Here is an 18,347-nt window from a genome sequence, read left to right on the forward strand (position 1 = left end):
GCACAATGAGTTTGCTGCTTTATGTGTCTTCCTACCACAGAAGGGAATCTTGACTATAACTAATGGAAATGAGCAGATGACATGATTGGGTTTAGCACAGCAGTGCACAATGAGGTTGCTGCTTCATTATGATGGCACACTTTGCCTTATGATTACTAGTTATCTCCATATATATTATATGAATGTGAAATAGCCAGAACTTCAGCCAGCTTGAAGTACAGTTCCCTCTACTTCCATGTTCATCACTTAGCATTGCCAGTGTGTGAATTGTCTGCTGTGAACCACTGCACCTGATTCGACTTACATCCAAGACACGTTCCACTCGTTATGAGTAAGAGGGAGGGTGATGGAGGGATTGATGAGATTTGTCTGAGGTATGAGTGAAAGCAGGTGGTTCACAACATTGGCAGTGCTAAGTGATGAACATGGAAGTGGAGGGGACTGTACTGATTTGAAAATTATATGAAATTTCATGCACAGTGTTATCTCATAAGGAAACAGTATTGTACTTCACTCTAGCAGCATTACATTTGCCTCATATGCCCCACCACTAAGTCATCCTTGGTAACCTGCCAGGAGGAGGCAGTAGACACCTGCCGAAACGATAATTACTCCCAGTGAGGTCTAAAGCACTGTTCAGGGGGTGCTGTGAACTTATCATTAAACTCAGCTGTGACCTCACTGAACGTTTCCCTTTGTGTCTCACAACACAAGGGGGCAGTCACAGCCTGCCCTCTAAAGACAACTCTCTTCCTCCACACAAAACTACAAGCACCTAATAACACACACACCCTTCACTCAAAAATTTTAAAATCATGGCGACTCCTACACCAGCCTCGGAGTCCCCATCTGGGGAGGTGTCCATAAATGTCCCCAGGTTGGACTGCCTTTCTGTCGACGACCCTAAGTGTCTTGACACCCCCCTCAACTTTTTCTTCATTAACTTCTGCAACATTCGCGGTCTAAGATCTAATTTTCAATCTGTAGAACACCACCTCTCCTCTTCTAAACCTCATCTTCTTTTCCTCACTGAAACTCAGGTGTCTGAGGCAACTGACAGTAGCCCCTTTTCTGTTCCCTCCTACTTTCTCTATCCTCATTTTCGATCCAAAGCTGGATGCTGCGTTTATGTGCGCAATGACTTAACCTGCTCTCATGCCCACGCTCTTGAATCTTCCGAGTTTTCCACCATCTGGCTACGACTACAGAGTCATTCTCATACTAAATTTATCTGTGCTGTATACCTCTCTCCTAACTCCTCTGACTATAAGAAATTCTTTGACTACTTAACTTCCAAAGTGGAGCACATTCTGACCCTCTTCCCTTTTGCAGAGATCTCCATTCTTGGAGACTTCAATGTTCACCACCAGCTTTGGCTTTCCTCTCCCTTCACTGACCATCCTGGTGAACTAGCCTACAACTTTGCTATCCTCCATGACCTAGAGCAATCGGTGCAACACCCTACTTGTATTCCTGACCGTCTTGGAGATACGTCCAACATTCTTGACCTTTTCCTGACCTCTAATCCTTCTGCTTATGCTGTCACCCTTTCTTCTCCATTGGGCTCCTCCGATCACAATCTCATATCTTTATCTTGTCCTATCACTCCAATCCCTCCTCAGGATCCCCCTAAGCGAAGGTGCCTCTGGCGTTTTGCCTCTGCTAGTTGGGGGGACCTGAGGAGGTATTTTGCTGATTTTCCTTGGAATGACTAGTGCTTCCGTGTCAGAGACCCGTCTTTGTGTGCTGAGCGCATAACAGAGGTGATAGTGTCTGGCATGGAGGCGTACATTCCTCACTCTTTTTCTCGTCCTAAACCTTCTAAACCTTGGTTTAACACAGCTTGTTCTCGTGCTATACATGATAGAGAGGTGGCCCACAAAAGGTACTTAAGCCTTCCATCACCAGAATCTCATGCACTTTATATTTCTGCCCGGAACCATGCCAAGTCTGTTCTCCAACTAGCCAAAAACTCTTTCATTAACAGAAAATGTCAAAACCTTTCAAGATCTAACTCCCCTCGTGATTTCTGGCATCTAGCCAAAAATATCTCCAATAACTTTGCTTCTTCTTCTTTCCCTCCTCTACTTCAGCCAGATGGCACCACTGCTATCACATCTATTTCTAAAGCTGAACTCTTTGCTCAAACCTTTGCTAAAAACTCTACCTTGGACGATTCTGGGCTTGTTCCTCCCTCTCCTCCACCCTCTGACTACTTCATGCTAGCTATTTAAATTCTTCGCAATGATGTTTTCCATGCCCTCGCTGGCCTAAACCCTCGGAAGGCTTATGGACCTGATGGGGTCCCTCCTATTGTTCTCCGAAACTGTGCCTCCGTGCTTGCACCTTGCCTAGTCAAACTCTTTCAGCTCTGTCTGTCAACATCTACCTTTCCTTCTTGCTGGAAGTTTGCCTACATTCAACCTGTTCCTAAAAAGGGTGACCACTCTAATCCCTCAAACTACCATCCTATTGCTTTAATTTCCTGCTTATCTAAAGTTTTTGAATCTATCCTCAACAGGAAGATTCTTAAACATCTATCACTTCACAACCTTCTATCTGATCGCCAGTATGGGTTCCGTCAAGGCCGCTCTACTGGTGATCTTCTAGCTTTCCTTACTGAGTCTTGGTCATCCTCTTTTAGAGATTTTGGTGAAACTTTTGCTGTTGCCTTGGACATATCAAAAGCCTTTGATAGAGTCTGGCACAAAGCTTTGATTTCCAAACTACCCTCCTACGGTTTCTATCCTTCTCTCTGTAACTTCATCTCAAGTTTCCTTTCTGACCGTTCTATTGCTGCTGTGGTAGACGGTCACTGTTCTTCTCCTAAATCTATTAACAGTGGTGTTCCTCAGGGTTCTGTCCTGTCACCCACTCTCTTCTTATTATTCATTAATGATCTTCTAAACCAAACTTCTTGTCCTATCCACTCCTACGCTGATAATACCACCCTGCACTTTTCCACGTCTTTTCATAGACGTCCAACCTTTCAGGAGGTAAACATATCACGCAGGGAAGCCACAGAACGCCTGACTTCTGATCGTTCTAAAATTTCTGATTGGGGCAGAGCAAACTTGGTATTGTTCAATGCCTCAAAAACTCAATTCCTCCATCTATCAACTCGACACAACCTTCCAGACAACTATCCCCTCTTCTTCAATGACACTCAACTGTCCCCCTCTTCTACACTGAACATCCTCGGTCTGTCCTTTACTTATAATCTGAACTGGAAACTTCACATCTCATCTCTAGCTAAAACAGCTTCTATGAAGTTAGGTGTTCTGAGACGTCTCCGCCAGTTTTTCTCACCCCCTCAGCTGCTAACTCTGTACAAGGGCCTTATCCGTCCATGTATGGAGTATGCTTCACATGTCTGGGGGGGTTCCACTCATACTGCTCTTCTAGACAGGGTGGAATCAAAAGCTTTTCGTCTCATCAACTCCTCTCCTCTAACTGACTGTCTTCAGCCTCTCTCTCACCGCCGCAATGTTGCATATCTAGCTGTCTTCTACCGCTATTTTCATGCTTACTGCTCTTTTGATCTTGCTAACTGCATGCCTCCCCTCCTTCCGCAGCCTTGCTGCACAAGACTTTCTTCTTTCTCTCACCCCTATTCTGTCCACCTCTCTAACGCAAGAGTTAACCAGTATTCTCAGTCATTCATCCCTTTCTCTGGTAAACTCTGGAACTCCCTGCCTGCTTCTGTATTTCCACCTTCCTACGACTTGAATTCCTTCAAGAGGGAGGTTTCAAGACACTTATCCACCAATTTTTGACCACTGCTTTGACCCTTTTATGGGACTGGCATTTCAGTGGGCATTTTTTTATTAGATTTTTGTTGCCCTTGGCCAGTATCCTTCCTACATAAAAAAAAAAATGTTAGTAAAAAAGAAAAAACCGCTCTTTGTGATTGGGCGTAATTACAGAGGACATTACGTTTGAGGACATTACGTTGAGGAAAGGATGGTGGTAAGACTTTGGAAAGAGTGTGTCTGGCCACTATTATCTTTCCATTTTTGACAGACACAGGGTACATTGGTTAAGCTCTCAGTGTAGCCTACTCTGGGATGCGAAAGACAATGGATGTGTTGAGGAAAGGATGATGATAAGGCTGTGTGTGGAAGGTTGGGCTGAGGGGGCAATGTGGGTGTGTGGCAGCGCGTCATTAGGACCCTGCCTTGCTCCTCCCACCTGTCACTTTGTCCTTACATTAGCCATTATTTGGAGCCATTTCAGTCATGTTGGGAAGAGGTGGGGCAATGGCAGAAGCAAAAGGTGGTGGTAATATTTTTCTCTACTATTTGCTCTGTCTTCACTTGGGCTTGACAAGAAAGGAATTTCTTCTTAAAGTTTTTAATAATGTGCATTTCCTATGCATTCTTGTCTTGCATTCTTAAATTTGTGCCTTGTATTTCTGTACTTATTTGTATTTTTCGTCATGGCCTTTAACTTGTGTGTAATGAATAAGTAAAATCTTCACTAAAAAGGCTGAAGGACAGAGAGCTTCATCATAGATTATAAAAATGTTGTGCACATGAATTATTAGTTTTCCCCCAAAAGGTAGCATGCTGAAGGATAGAAAGCTTCATCATATATTATAAGAATGTTGTGCACAGTATTTGATCATGAGAGAAGGTTGTAGGGGAAGGAAGGTAGTCACCAGGGAGACAAAGACTGTGGTTGTAGTAGGTGGTCAGAATTTTGTGGCCTATGATTAATGGATTTTGGATTTTATACCCATAGCCACAGAGGCTCACGGGTAGTAGGGAGCCACCTTAAGGAATGTGACCATCTTTTCTTTGGTGGGGGAGGGAATGGTAAAGTTCACTCAGCAATTCCCACACAAGTCATGATGGGAGCTTATTGCTACTACACCATATTGCTTACTTAACTCTAGAAATATAAGATAATGAGTAATATTGTTGTTAAAAGAGATAGTTAAATAAATTAGTGGATGAAAGGTGGGTATTTTTTTCATCTTGAAGTGGCATCTTGAAAGGCAAGGAGAATACATTTAGTTGACGTTTTATACTGCAGTAAGTAGGATTGTACAGGAAGGTGTGATGTCTTTTTGGTATGATATATGTTCCCTGATAACTGCTAAGAATTCATATTTTTTTTTATTTAGTTGCAGTAATATGCAAAGTTTGAGTCACTTTTGTGTCTGTATTTATAGTTATTCTTTTTTCATGTCCCCATTATTATCTCCTCTTCTTCTACTCTACTCCTCCAGATATATTAACATTTCTTTGTGAGAAGCTGTATTTGTTATATCATTCAAGCATCTCGCCATCCTCGGCTTTTCTTGGATTCTCTCAAATATGAAGCCTTCGTTCTTGCAATAATGTGTGTGTGTGTGTGTGTGTGTGTGTGTGTGTGTGTGTGTGTGTGTGTGTGTGTGTGTGTGTGTGTATGTGTGTGTATTTACCTAGTTGTATAATACAGGGTCCGAGCCAAAGCTCAATTAGTCCTGTCTCCATAACCGAATTTGTCCAATTTCTCTTTAAACATGTGCACACTCTTTGCCGCAACCACCTCTTCTTTTAAGTTATTCCATATTTCAACCGTTCGATGCGGAAAGCTGTATTTCTTAATATCTCCCAAACAATGACTCTTCTTTAATTTCTTCATATGTCCCCTTGTACGTCTATCTCCTTCCTCCACTTTTACAACTAGGTCATCTCTGTCTATCTTCTCCATGCCATTTACTAATTTGAACATTGTTATCAGGTCTCCTCTTTCCCTTCTTTCTTGCAGTGTTGGTAATCCAATTTCTTCCAGTCTTTTCTCGTAACTTAGGTCTTCCAATTCAGGTATAATTTTCGTAGCTGTTCTTTGTATTCTTTCCAATTTTCTTATATCTTTCTTCTTGTGTGGAGACCATACCACTGCTGCGTATTCCAGTTTGGGGCGTATCATGTGTGTTATGATTTTCTTCATCATTTCTTTGTCTAGGTAATTAAATGCCACCCTGATATTTGCTAGCAAATTATATGTAGAGCCAAATATTCCATTGATGTGTTTTTCTGGTGATAGCGTGTCTTGAATTATTACTCCCAAGTCTTTTTCTTCTTTGCTCTTTTGTATTGTGATTCCTCCCATCTTATACTCCCATGAAGGTCTCCTTTTACTTCTTCCCATCTCCATTACATGGCACTTCTTTATATTGAATTATAATTTCCATCGTTTACTCCATTCATAAATTCTATCAATATCCCTCTGTAGTTCCTCACAATCCTCTTGGTTCTTTATTACTTTCATCAATTTTGCATCATCTGCAAACATGTTAATGTAGCTATTTAAACCCACAGTCATATCATTTATATAGACCTGAAACATTATAGGTGCCAACACAGACCCTTGTGGTACTCCGCTTGTTATTTCGCACCAACTTGATTTATTATCTCTGATTACTGTGCTCATTTCCCTACCTTGGAGATAATCCTTCATCCACTTAAGTATTTTTCCTTTTAGCCCTCCTCGATGTTCTAGTTTCCATACGAGACTTTTATGTGGAACTGTATCAGAAGCTTTTTTCAGATCTAAATAGACTGCATCAACCCAACCATCTCTCTCTTGTAGTTTATCTATTACTCTTGTATAAAAGCTCAGTAAGTTTGTTACGCAAGATCTCTCTTTCCTGAAACCGAATTGTTTTTCTGTTATTATATTTTCTTGTTCAAGATATTGCACCCATCTGTTTTTAATGACTATTTCACAGAGTTTACTTACAATACTCGTGAGTGAGACTGGTCTGTAATTCAGTGGTTCCATTTTATTACCTCCTTTGTATAACGGTACTATATTTGCTCTCTTCCATTCCTTTGGTACTTTGTGTGTGTGTGTGTGTGTGTGTGTGTGTGTGTGTGTGTGTGTGTGTGTGTGTGTGTGTGTGTGTGAGTGAGTGAGTGTGTGAGTGAGTGTGTGTGCGTGTGTCTTGATGAGTGGGCCAAGGGAGGGACATCAGGCTCCCAGCAGGACTCTCAGCTTCCTAGACTCAGGGACTTTTACCACCACCAGTCTTCTTGGTCCCATGCTCACTTGTGTTGTCTTGCATCTTTCTACTTTCATCCTCCTGTCTGCCTGCCTCTGTCTCTCAGTAGTCTGCCAACTCCCCCCCACCTCTCTCTCTCTCTCTCTCTCTCTCTCTCTCTCTCTCTCTCTCTCTCTCTCTCTCTCTCTCTCTCTCTCTCTCTCTCTCTCTCTCTCTCTCTCTCTTATTTCTCCAGCAAATTGCACCATATCAGATACTGTACTTTATAAATCTAATGGAAAATTGAAGAGTTTATGTATTGTATATATTTGTCTCTTATTTCAGACTAGTAAAGTTTTGTGTGTGTGTGTGTGTGTGTGTGTGTGTGTGTGTGTGTGTGTGTGTGTGTAGGTAAGGATTGAGTGCTGTGGTGGTGTGGACACCAGATAGCTCCTTGCTGTCCTAAACATGCAGATTAGTTGCTTTTTTTTTTTTTTTTTTTTTTTTTTTTTTTTCAGTACATTTTTTTCATGATTTGGCAAAGTTACTGTGCTGGAACCCTAGGACAAGAAAGAGGTGTATAACTGGCTGTCTTAAAGGTGAAACTCTCCAAGCTCTTGAGGATTGTGTCACCCATACAGATCACCTCTGTTGAAAGTGACCTTGTGCACACCCTCACATTTACCACAACTCCTCCCAGAACAAAGAGCTTGAATTAGCCACTAAATGTGGTGAACCCTTATAGGATGAAGTCAGCTATTTTTACAGATCATATGGCATCTCTTCTGTAAAAATTCATTTTCTAATGTTAATTTATTGGTGAGTTACAGTCTTTTTTATTTTTTGTTTATTTATTTATTTTTTTTTGGGGGGGGAATATAAATGTGTCATACTCATGTTGAATATGCAATAGATGAAAGAAGTTATTTCTTAATGATATTATTTTATTGATGCAACACAATATGGTTTTGAAGAATATAATATGTCATACTCTTGTTACTGTCTTTGCATAAGCCTTAATTTTCATCTTTTTTACTTGTATGGGTCATGTGGAAACTAATATTATATATATATATATATATATATATATATATATATATATATATATATATATATATATATATATATATATATATATATATATATATATATATATATATATATATATATATATATATATATATATATATATATGTTAACTAAATTGCTACTTGTCTTACTTTTTAATCTTTTTACTCATAAATTATTTAGGAACTAAGATTAGATATGTTCACTAAATTGCTACTTGTTGGTGTTTACTGTCTCATCACAAGTTGTAACTTTTCATCTTTTTGGTCATAGAAATCACAGGGGAACTAGGACTAGACATGTTAACTAAATTGCTACCTGATAACCTTTATCATGTGTTTGCAAGTCTTGATATTTCATCTTGTTACTCACATCAGTCACTTGGGAACTAAGATTAGATTATGCTCACTAAATTGCCTTGGAAGCATAAATCATTCCATCTCAGCAAACTGTTAGTGTGAAGATTAACATACATGAAGATGAGAGTTGTGGGCTTATGAGTTAGTTGTTTACTGTTGATGTTGGGAGAAATTAAACACACAAAAATTGTTATGGCCATAAGATTCATTATTATTTGTAAGAAAGAGTTAAATGAGTCAGCTCGTAATTCAGATCTGTTAGATAATCTGACTGAAGCTCTTTTTTCTGTTGAGCTTTTTTTCAAAATAGCAATGAAGCAGGTTTAAAAAAGTCTTCATTGAATCTCCTTTAGTCATTAGAGAGAAAAGGAATGGTAAATACTAAATATGCAAAGGTAAATGCTATAAGAGTTGACTGATGCTAGTAGGTAAATGATATACTGGTCGTACTCCTCAGTTTAAAATGAAGTAGCAATATATATATATATATATATATATATATATATATATATATATATATATATATATATATATATATATATATATATATATATATATATATATATATATATATATATATATATATATATATATATATATACAGCAAGTGTTTCAATGAATCATGGAGTGTGCTACTTGTGTTATGCTCAATCCGTGCTCAAAACTGACAAGTCACCAATATTTTGGATACCAGCACCATCCTGAATTGTCATGCTCAGTCCTTCTTGTCATGGTTGTTTTCCCTGCATCATCCTGACTCCCAGAATGAAGTGTAGGACTGTCACACTGCCTTAACATGGCACACTTGTGTTAGGTAGCCTTTTAACACCTCCATGTATTTGTATGATGATGGGAGGCCAACGCTTCTGCAGGTATGAATGAAGGAATTAGTGAGTTCTGGGCCAGGCAAGCAACATGCTGTGAATGAGGGTGATAGGTGGGAATATTTAGGAATGTTTCATATATGGACTGCCATGTGCAGACCTGATTTTTTGCTGCTTCCCTTGTTTTCTTATGTTCTTATGTTAACATATTCATAGTTCATCGCCAAAGTATTTGCCCAAAAATATGTTAAATAACACAATAAAATAAAATGCTTTGACTGAATTATAATGCAGTGTTACTCTTCATCACTACTTTTATGTAATATTACCATTTAATAATGTATGAGTTATTGTACCAGTAAAGTAAGTAGGTATGAGGAGATGCTGGGTGATGAGGGCAAGTGCAGGAGGATGTGTAGTGTGTGTGTTAATGGAAAGGGTTGGGGTGGAAGACACTTGTAGCCATGCAAAAAGGGTGGTGACAGGAGGCCAGCACCTGTACCGTCACTGATTGATGGAGGGAAAGAAGGAGTGGAGTGGAGTGGGGTGGGAGATGAGTGTGATAAGAGATGCATTAAGGAGATGGAAGATTGTCAGGAGGTGTAATTACATGGCAGTTGGTTGGCAGTCATCTGTAGGGACAGCAAGATAATTTAGGGACAGTACTGTTTATTCTTCAGCAATTATTTTTGTATAGCAAAGATTATGTAATAGATAACCAATGTTATATCACTTTTATTGCAAATGCTTTCCATTCAAAACGTCCTGTATTATGTAATTGTTCAATAGAAAATATGTGAAAATAGCTTTGTATTGGAAATTATTCAAAATGATCTATAAAAAGGATCTTTAGTAATGGAAACATAGGTACATTCACTGATACTTAGTGTATGCATTTGCTGAAAGGTCACAGATTCATAATATTAAAAACTCATTAATACTGGAGCTAATGAGTGGTTGAAAGAAGACAAGAATATTCATAATAATATGCATATATAAGAGTTTAAAGATTCACAGTATTAAAAACTCATTAATGTTGGGTGTGTGGGTGAAGGTGGGAGACAAGGGGAGCGAGGCATTGGCAGGTGGGGAAGATAAGGAGCAAGGGCAGGTAGAGAGGGCAGGGTGGGGAAGCAAGGACATCCTGCTGGTTGTGACCATTACCCTCATGCTGGTCTTCCCATCTCTGAGAGCAGCTCTGACAAAGCAAAAAGTAATTTCCTTTTCAAAGACAAATCCATATTTATTTGTTTCCTAAAGGAGACTTTAGGATGATATTTACTTGAGGTTTGTGGTGCAAGCTTCAATTTTGCCATGAAAGAAATATTGTCACAAGTAGGTAAGCTGAAATTCATCTAATGGCCATTATATGTAATTTCTTTCCAACTGCTTACTATATCAGATATAAAACAGCATTATAAGAAGCCTACCAGGCCTATTCCTGTGAATGCCTATCTGGTATATTCTATATCTGATATAAAATATTATTACTAGCCTTACTTTTAAACTTACTGTAAATACTATGAAGTGTTTGAGAAGGTTACTGAGGTTACTGCCATGGAAATTGTCAAGTATAATGTCATACTTTAATCTGTGTAAAGGGCAAGGAAAATGCAGAAAGCCCACATACATTATGTGAGGTGGCTGAGCATTGTGTAGCCCTGATGGTGGCTTATATCTCTGGTAACCTTTATGACCAGAGGAAGGAGGAGGGTTGGTAGACTGTTGTGGGCTTGTAGGGGTCTCCTCAGTGTTGCTTCCTCCTGTTTTTTTGTACTCTATTTTTTTTTTTAGAGATTTTGTTAAGAGTGCTTTCATATGGTTGATCTGTCCATCTGTTTATTTTAACAATTTATTTTTTCTGTCTTTCTATCTGTTTCTGTTTCTCCCTATCTGTCTCTGTCTGCTTCTAAATATCTGCCTACCTGTACTACTAAAAAGATTAAAAAAAAATGTTGAATGTCAATATTGCATGCTTTTTCAAAACACTGAAGAATAGCCAATATCTTAATAGATATAAAATAATTTTCCCTACATAAGGCTCTATAAGAAACAATGGCAGCTACTCTTTATTCATTCCTTGAGTTACTTTTCCCCAGTGGCCATAGAGCTACAGCACGGAGGTGGAGGTGATGCTGTAGAAGTGAGCTGAATGTGGTGTGTAACATTGGCTTAGAGGTGATCAGCCTTTGGAGAGGGGCCGTAGCTGCCTCCCATATAGGGACTAATCGAGTTCTGGGGAGGCGGGTCTGGCTGGCTTCTGTGAGACAATTGGACAGTTGGAGATTATGGTGGGAGATGCCTGGATGTGCCCTATAGATGTTTGTATGGTTGCCTCCCTCCAAGGGTCCCTTAAAGTTGTGTACACTCTGTAGGAGGTATTTCTTACCTTATCGAATTATGAAAATTTGCTTTCATTAATCTCACCTGTCAAAGTCACTGCTATGGAATGTCTGCCACTACACTGAACAATGTGGGCCGGGCTGCCACATGTATGATGATTTTTGTCCTGCCCTAAATTTAAGATCCGGACTTAGAGAAATGTTTAAGTGAAACTTTGAGCCAGAAACTGAAAGAGAATGAAAGGTGATGAAAAATATCCACTGCTTAGTAGAGTTTGAAGGAAAAAATTATACAGTAAAATCCCTCTTATCCGGCATCAATGGGACCGCTGACATGCCGGATACTTGAATAGAAGTGAAATTATGCCCACAATCACCACCCTACACTCACGCATCTTACCATAACAAAGATCAGCTGATCGCTGTGCCGCGCGTCGCCGCCCGTGCTGCCACCTCACACTCACCAGCACAGTTGTAGCATTGGGCCTGTAATTGTGACTCCTTCTGATCTTTTCAAGCTGAACCACTCGTATAACACTTTGTCCATCATTTCATTATGATGATACTGCAGTGTGTGATGATTTTCCACTGCCTTTGGGGTGTCGGTGACTTTCATGTAATCCCGCAACTTTTTCGTTTGGGATTTAATGTCATAAATAGTTGATGAGCCCACACCATATTCTGCCATTAGTTGCTGTCTGCTTTCACCTCTCTCTAATCATCGACAAATTTCTACCTTCTGCTTAAGTGTAAGCACAACACACTTCCTCTTTTCTACAACTTTAGGTATGATGAAGGCGTCAGGTGATAAACAGTGCACATGCGGGACTGAGTCACTGAGTAAACACAGTGCAGTGGACCACAGGTGGTGCGAAGCAGTGTGCTCTGGTGGCGAGGGGACAAAGTATGCCTCACGCGGGAATTTTAATCAATTTTATGAGTACACATTGATTTTTTTATAGATTTTAAGGCTCGGGGAAAAATGTGCCGGATACTTGAATGCCGGATGAGAGGGATTTTACTGTATTAGGGGTTGGCCTGGTGGCGCCCATGCTGGGAGGGGGTGCATTTCGGGCATCGCAGCGGGATATTGGCAGCAGCATTATGTGATGGGATATCCGGCTGGCGTTAGTCAACCCTTGCGAATCCAACCCTTCGTGGTATTCCTTCTCCCCCCTCATTAGGTCTCCTCCTGTTCCCCCCCATGAAAGTGTAGTGGCCCCCAGGCTTGGAGGAGTGCCTTTGTTACACCATTTGGCCAAGTTTCCTGTTGGGTGCACAGCCATATTGGTAGGTCGGCTGATCAGGCACCACCTGTCTGGTGTGAGGCTCTGCCCCTCCTCCCCATGTGTAGTTGCAATGGTGGTTTTGACAGCGGTGGTAGTGGTGGTAACACAGTGGTCATATGGTGGTGCTCGCATGGCGTTTGGTGACTCAAGAACTGTGAGATAGTGATCTGTGTAATACTCCAGCAAGTTTCTTGTTATAATCTTGTAATCAAAGGGCTTTTCACAACACAGTGAAGTGAATAGATGAGTACCCTGTTGTGGTTACATTAGCAACTTTTTGTATGTGTCATTGTATGAAGGACTGTGCCAGTAGTCAGTAACCTTGAAATGTTATTGAGGAATCTGCTGCACACACATTGTTATGACTTATGACTGAGTAAGTATTTAATGGTATAGTGATAGCATGGTTTCTTATCTTCACAAGACACACATGTGAGGTGGTGTACTCTTGGCAGCAGTGCAGCAACACACAGGACAAGAGATTTTTGGGAAAATGTTATGTCTTGTGTAGCTGTGGTGTAGCACTTTGAGAGTTGGCTTATATCAAGACTGAAGGATATTATTTTATCCCTGCAAGTACAGTAGTGTGCTACAGTATTTTGTGCAATAATTGCCAATGGCTGTTATATGTCTAGACCACGGTGATCTGTAGCTCAGTGAAGGCTTATTGATTTGAGCTTTTCTTTTCCAAGTAAGAAAAATATTTAGGCTTGGTGGTGGCCATAGAGTGGAATCATTAATCATAATGGGATCATTGGAGGAGTGGGGACAGAGGGCAGGTACACCTGGGTGGCAGGAGGCTCACTAATGCTTCCTGGCCAGGCAGGAGGCCTCCCTCCACCCACCATCAAGGATCACAAATTACTAGAGGTACTGGTAACACTGAGGAACAGTTATGAGTCCTGAGAAATTACTGCTGTGATGAAAATATAGGGTGTGTACTGCTTTACATAATGTGTAGTGTGTGTGTGTGTGTGTGTGTGTGTGTGTGTGTGTGTGTGTGTATATAGACACATTTTGTTTATATTTTCAATGATGAAGATTGTGAGTGTTATGGTTGAGGTTTCATGGATGACTATAATTGCTCTGAACATGAAGGGAACATTATATCCTTTATGTAGTTGTAATGGTTGCCATGTGATATATGTTTTTACAGTTTATTTATATACATAAACCATGTATGCTTTCTTTTTAGTATATATACATAACATATTTAAGCATTAACTGTTGTTGAAAACCAGGCAAGCTATATTCATCATTTATTCATGAATAGTTCGTATTGTAAGATTTTTAAAGCATATTTGGATCAAATTTTATCATAAGAGCTTTAATGTTTTAGGCACCAATATGTTATTGTTTATCTGATGACCCCCACAAGTTGGTGATGAGAAAAACAAACCACAGCATCATAGGTTGTAGCTTTGTACATCAAATTTGTTACAAGAATAACAGAAAGAGTGTTGACAGTATTTGTGTAATTACTGTTCATCCTTTGCTTGCAGGTGAGCATTTACTGTCTCCTAAGAAAAACATCAGCGGAGGAGACGTGACCCTTGACTCTGTGTCTCCTCTTAACTCTCCATCCTTCACCCTCAATGAGACAGTACCAGACTTCAATCTTGACTTCAACCTTGATGAAGCCTTGAAATTTGTTGGACTGAACTGCTCTGAGACTGGGGAAACTGTCTGGAAGGTGAGTTGTCTATTTTGCAATAGATATTACCATTAGGAGATAATAGATTACTTATTAGCTTATTGGCTATTATGACTTTGCCTTATACTGAAGGAAATTGCCTGGTTGGATGACTGGAATATACTAATTTAAAAGGATGTTAATGCACAGTCAGTGAAGAGCTTGGTCAGAAGCTATGAAAGTGTTATCTCAGCCCTCAGAGCCTGAACCCACCTCTGACAACAAGGAAAGCCCTGGTAAGGAGGAGGAGGACAGCGAGGACAGCTTAGACACCTTGAACGACACCCTGGACGATATGATCCAGGCCTCCCAGCTTCATCCTCAACACCCGTGCTCACTACAGGTAAGTGTCTGCCTCTCCTGTGCATGGTCATCCAGAATATAAGAATGGGAGGAAAGGAGACCATAAAAGACCAGCTGACCCACGCAAGGTGGCTCCTGGTCAATTCAGGGCAGTATGAGGTTCTTCCCTGTCAGAGCACCAGTGTAATATGTCATTTAAAATTTAAAAAAAATTTTTCCATGGTTTATTGAAAAAGAAGGGAATTGCAATGTGATATTAAATACAAATATTCCAGAATAAGCATTTTCTCATGTGTTAAGCCTGCATGGCAGACTGAACCAATTTAAGGTCATTACAAAGCTAGCTCAAATAAAAAGCACAGCCATTCCATCTCAAATTTTTAACTGGTGCTTTCTTTTGGGAGAGAACACCAAGTTTTTTTTTTTTTTTTTTTTTTTTTGTGCATTTGACCTGGCTTTATATTTGTATGACAAGACAAGAAAAGAAACAAGTAAATAAATATAGATCAACAGATGCAAACAGTATAGTAATTTTGCCATACCAGCATCAAAAGTGAATTAATATTGATGACTAGATAGATAACACACACAATAGCAGTAGCTGAGCATAGCGTGATGAGAATGTCAAGGAACAGTGCGGCATTAACCAGTGATTTACAATGGCACAGAAACACAACCACCTTGGTGGTGCGGGATATGGAGTGATGGAGTCAGACAGACGGGAGTGGTGTGCTGTCATTGTTCAGTCTGCAGTCAGGTCATTACAGCGTGAGGTGAGGTGTGGGAGAGTGGCGGGGAGAGGAGAGGAGAGGGAAGGAGGAGGGTTGCGGATTTCAGTCAAGTAATGTCTTGGTGCCGTTTCGAACATTTCCTGCATGACAAGGTGAGCTTAGCGGGTCGTGACGTGCTGGGTTCCTCACTGACTGCTGTGTGTGTGTTCTGTCAAGGTAATTCTGCCGTGTTTTTCCCCTAATTCCCTGCGATGCCCGTACAGTGAGTGAGTCAAGTCTGGGTCTCCCATAGTGTTGTTTATTATATTTATTTTCTGGAGGAATGAACGCTTTGGTTATTATTATTATTATTGCTAGTACTTATTCTACTACTACTACTACTACTACTACTACTACTACTACTACTACTACTACTACTACTACTACTACTGCTAGTACTAGTACTACTACTACTACGATTACGACTACTACTGTACTGAGGGAGCTTGATAGGAGGTGTGTGTGTGTGTGTGTGTGTGTGTGTGTGTGTGATTCACCTACAGTCATCTGCTGGTCACCCAGCCAGCCGTTACCCTACAGAAAGAGCTCAGAGATCATAGTGACTGATCTTTGGGTAGGACACCACACACCGGGGCAGCAAGGTCACAACCCTTCGGGTTACATCCCGTATCTACTTGCTGCTAGGTGAACAGGGCCTACACATTAAGAGGCTCACCCATTTGCCTCATGTGTGTGTGTGTGTGTTACAGTGCTTGTGTTCACTCACTTACACAAGGCGGTTTTCTTATCAGATTTTTTTTTTTATCTTTGTAATGCTGTAGTTGAACAATCTTGATGCTTTTTAGTAGTTCTTGCATCATTCGTGCAGGACTTCTTGTGCTGCTGGTGGATTGAATTAGCAGTGTTCAGGAGACAAAACGCATACATTTATGGCAGAGTACCCAGGGAGTGTATTTCACTGCAAAGTAACATTACAGAATATGATAGACGGTTTCCTCTACAAGCAAAGTGAGAGAGAATAGCGAGTGATATATAGACAGAAAGCTACAGCTGTCATGGACGATAATTACTTAGAAATTGAGGATGGGAAGGGAGACGAAAAAGATAATGATGACAAATGAGAAGTTGGCTGGCGGCAAGATTACACTTGTTTGCTTCTTATGCCTTCAAAACAAGACAGCTAACATTTCAGACACCTGTCCGTGAAAATATAGTCTTTGTAACTAAAAATAATCCAGCAAGATATTTTTAGCATCTATATTTCATGCTCCTGAAGTTAGTGGTAGCGAAACAAGATGAGTTTGTTTCTTATGCCTTCAAAACGAGAGATACAACGTTTTAGGAAATAGCGGGTGATGGAATAAAATCTTCCCTATTGAAATTAGTACCATAAAATACTTTTAGCATCTATATTTCTTGATTCTGAAGGTGATGGTAACTTATAGTAGCAAAATAAATTAACGCATTTCTGAATCATATGTGGTTTGTTGCAGTATTGCAGTACCTAAGTGAAATGACACTTTGACTACAACATGGGGTAGCGAAAAAAAAATGAATGGACAGACGGACGATTTTTTCCGGTCACGCGCCGAGAAACATCTACCTTATCTACTCTTGTTGGCATATTAATAGTTGCAGAATTTTCTCATGTTTATCAAGTGTTGCCCATCGAGTGTTGGTTCAGGTGCTGATAGCGGCAGTGATGATGGTGATAATGGTGATGGAAAGTGTGTTGATGGTGATGACGGTGGTGGTATGGTAACAGTGGTGATGACGGCGGAGAGACAGCGGTGTCGGCGGTGTTCAGAACAACAGTCACACTTATCCTCGTTGTTAAGATATTTGCTTTTAGCGGCCTCATATGTCATGATAAGCAGCAGCAGATTCCTTGGTATAGTGAGAGAGTTTAGGGAGCTGCACAACTCAGTTAAGACGCAGAATTGTATGCCACGTGCTGCTAAAGTGAAGAAAGCTGAAGATGACACTAAACTTCACTTTGTGAATCAACTAAACCTTATGACACACACTGAATTTTACAGTAAACCTTATGACAGACACATAACTACAACCAGAGCAGCAATAATGATGAGTACAACAATAGACTAGTGGAGTAGACTAGTGGAGTAGTTACAGTGCTTGTAGTCACATTTTCACTCCATAAAATAATCTAGAGTTACACAAAAATGAAGCAACAAACGTACTCCCATAAGCAGTCACAGTTACAGGTACAATATTTCAGTTTTTCCTTACGAGTAATTGTAGTACTTGTAGTTACATTTTCACCCCATAAAATCATCTAGAATTATCCCAAAAAATAACAAATGTACTACCATAAGCAATCACAGTTACAAATCCAATATTTCAAATTTTCTGTACAATTGCGGGAATTTTAAAAGTCCCATCGGAGAGGTGCGCGGCGCAGTGGCGATGCTTGCGGTCACTTGGAGCAATAACTGTCATGTTGAACTGGTGGTGGTGTTGGTGGACTGAGAGGGAGGCGCCGCCACCCACACACGTGAGAGATGGCCGGGACATGGAGTGTGGGGGAGTGTGTGTGTGTATGTGGAGGATGAGGGGTGTGTGTGTGTGTGTGTGTGTGTGTGTGTGTAGGACGAGGGGAAGTGTGTGAGGAGTGTGCGTGGACTGTATAGAGTTTAAGTGAAGGAAGTTGAAGATGACTAAATTCTACAGTAAACCTTATGACACACAATGTAATAGCTACAACCGGAGCAGCAATAATGAAGAAAATAATTTACAAGACGAGT

The 18,347-nt window shown here is 40.3% G+C and overlaps 1 protein-coding gene across 11 annotated transcripts in view; it reads left to right on the top strand.

Moving 5' to 3' along the window:
• Positions 1-18,347, top strand: part of LOC135097868 (uncharacterized) — a 40,791-nt gene that overhangs the window by 7,660 nt on the left and 14,784 nt on the right. For all 11 annotated transcript variants that reach the window (XM_063999959.1, XM_063999963.1, XM_063999964.1 and 8 more), the window contains exons 4-5: positions 14,358-14,548; positions 14,742-14,891. In XM_063999959.1, coding sequence (XP_063856029.1) covers positions 14,358-14,548; positions 14,742-14,891 — 341 coding nt within the window. The remainder of the gene's footprint in view (positions 1-14,357; positions 14,549-14,741; positions 14,892-18,347) is intronic.

This window comes from Scylla paramamosain, unplaced genomic scaffold (genome assembly GCF_035594125.1).
Source record: "Scylla paramamosain isolate STU-SP2022 unplaced genomic scaffold, ASM3559412v1 Contig35, whole genome shotgun sequence".
In the NCBI taxonomy this organism is placed as follows: Eukaryota; Metazoa; Arthropoda; class Malacostraca; order Decapoda; family Portunidae; genus Scylla; species Scylla paramamosain.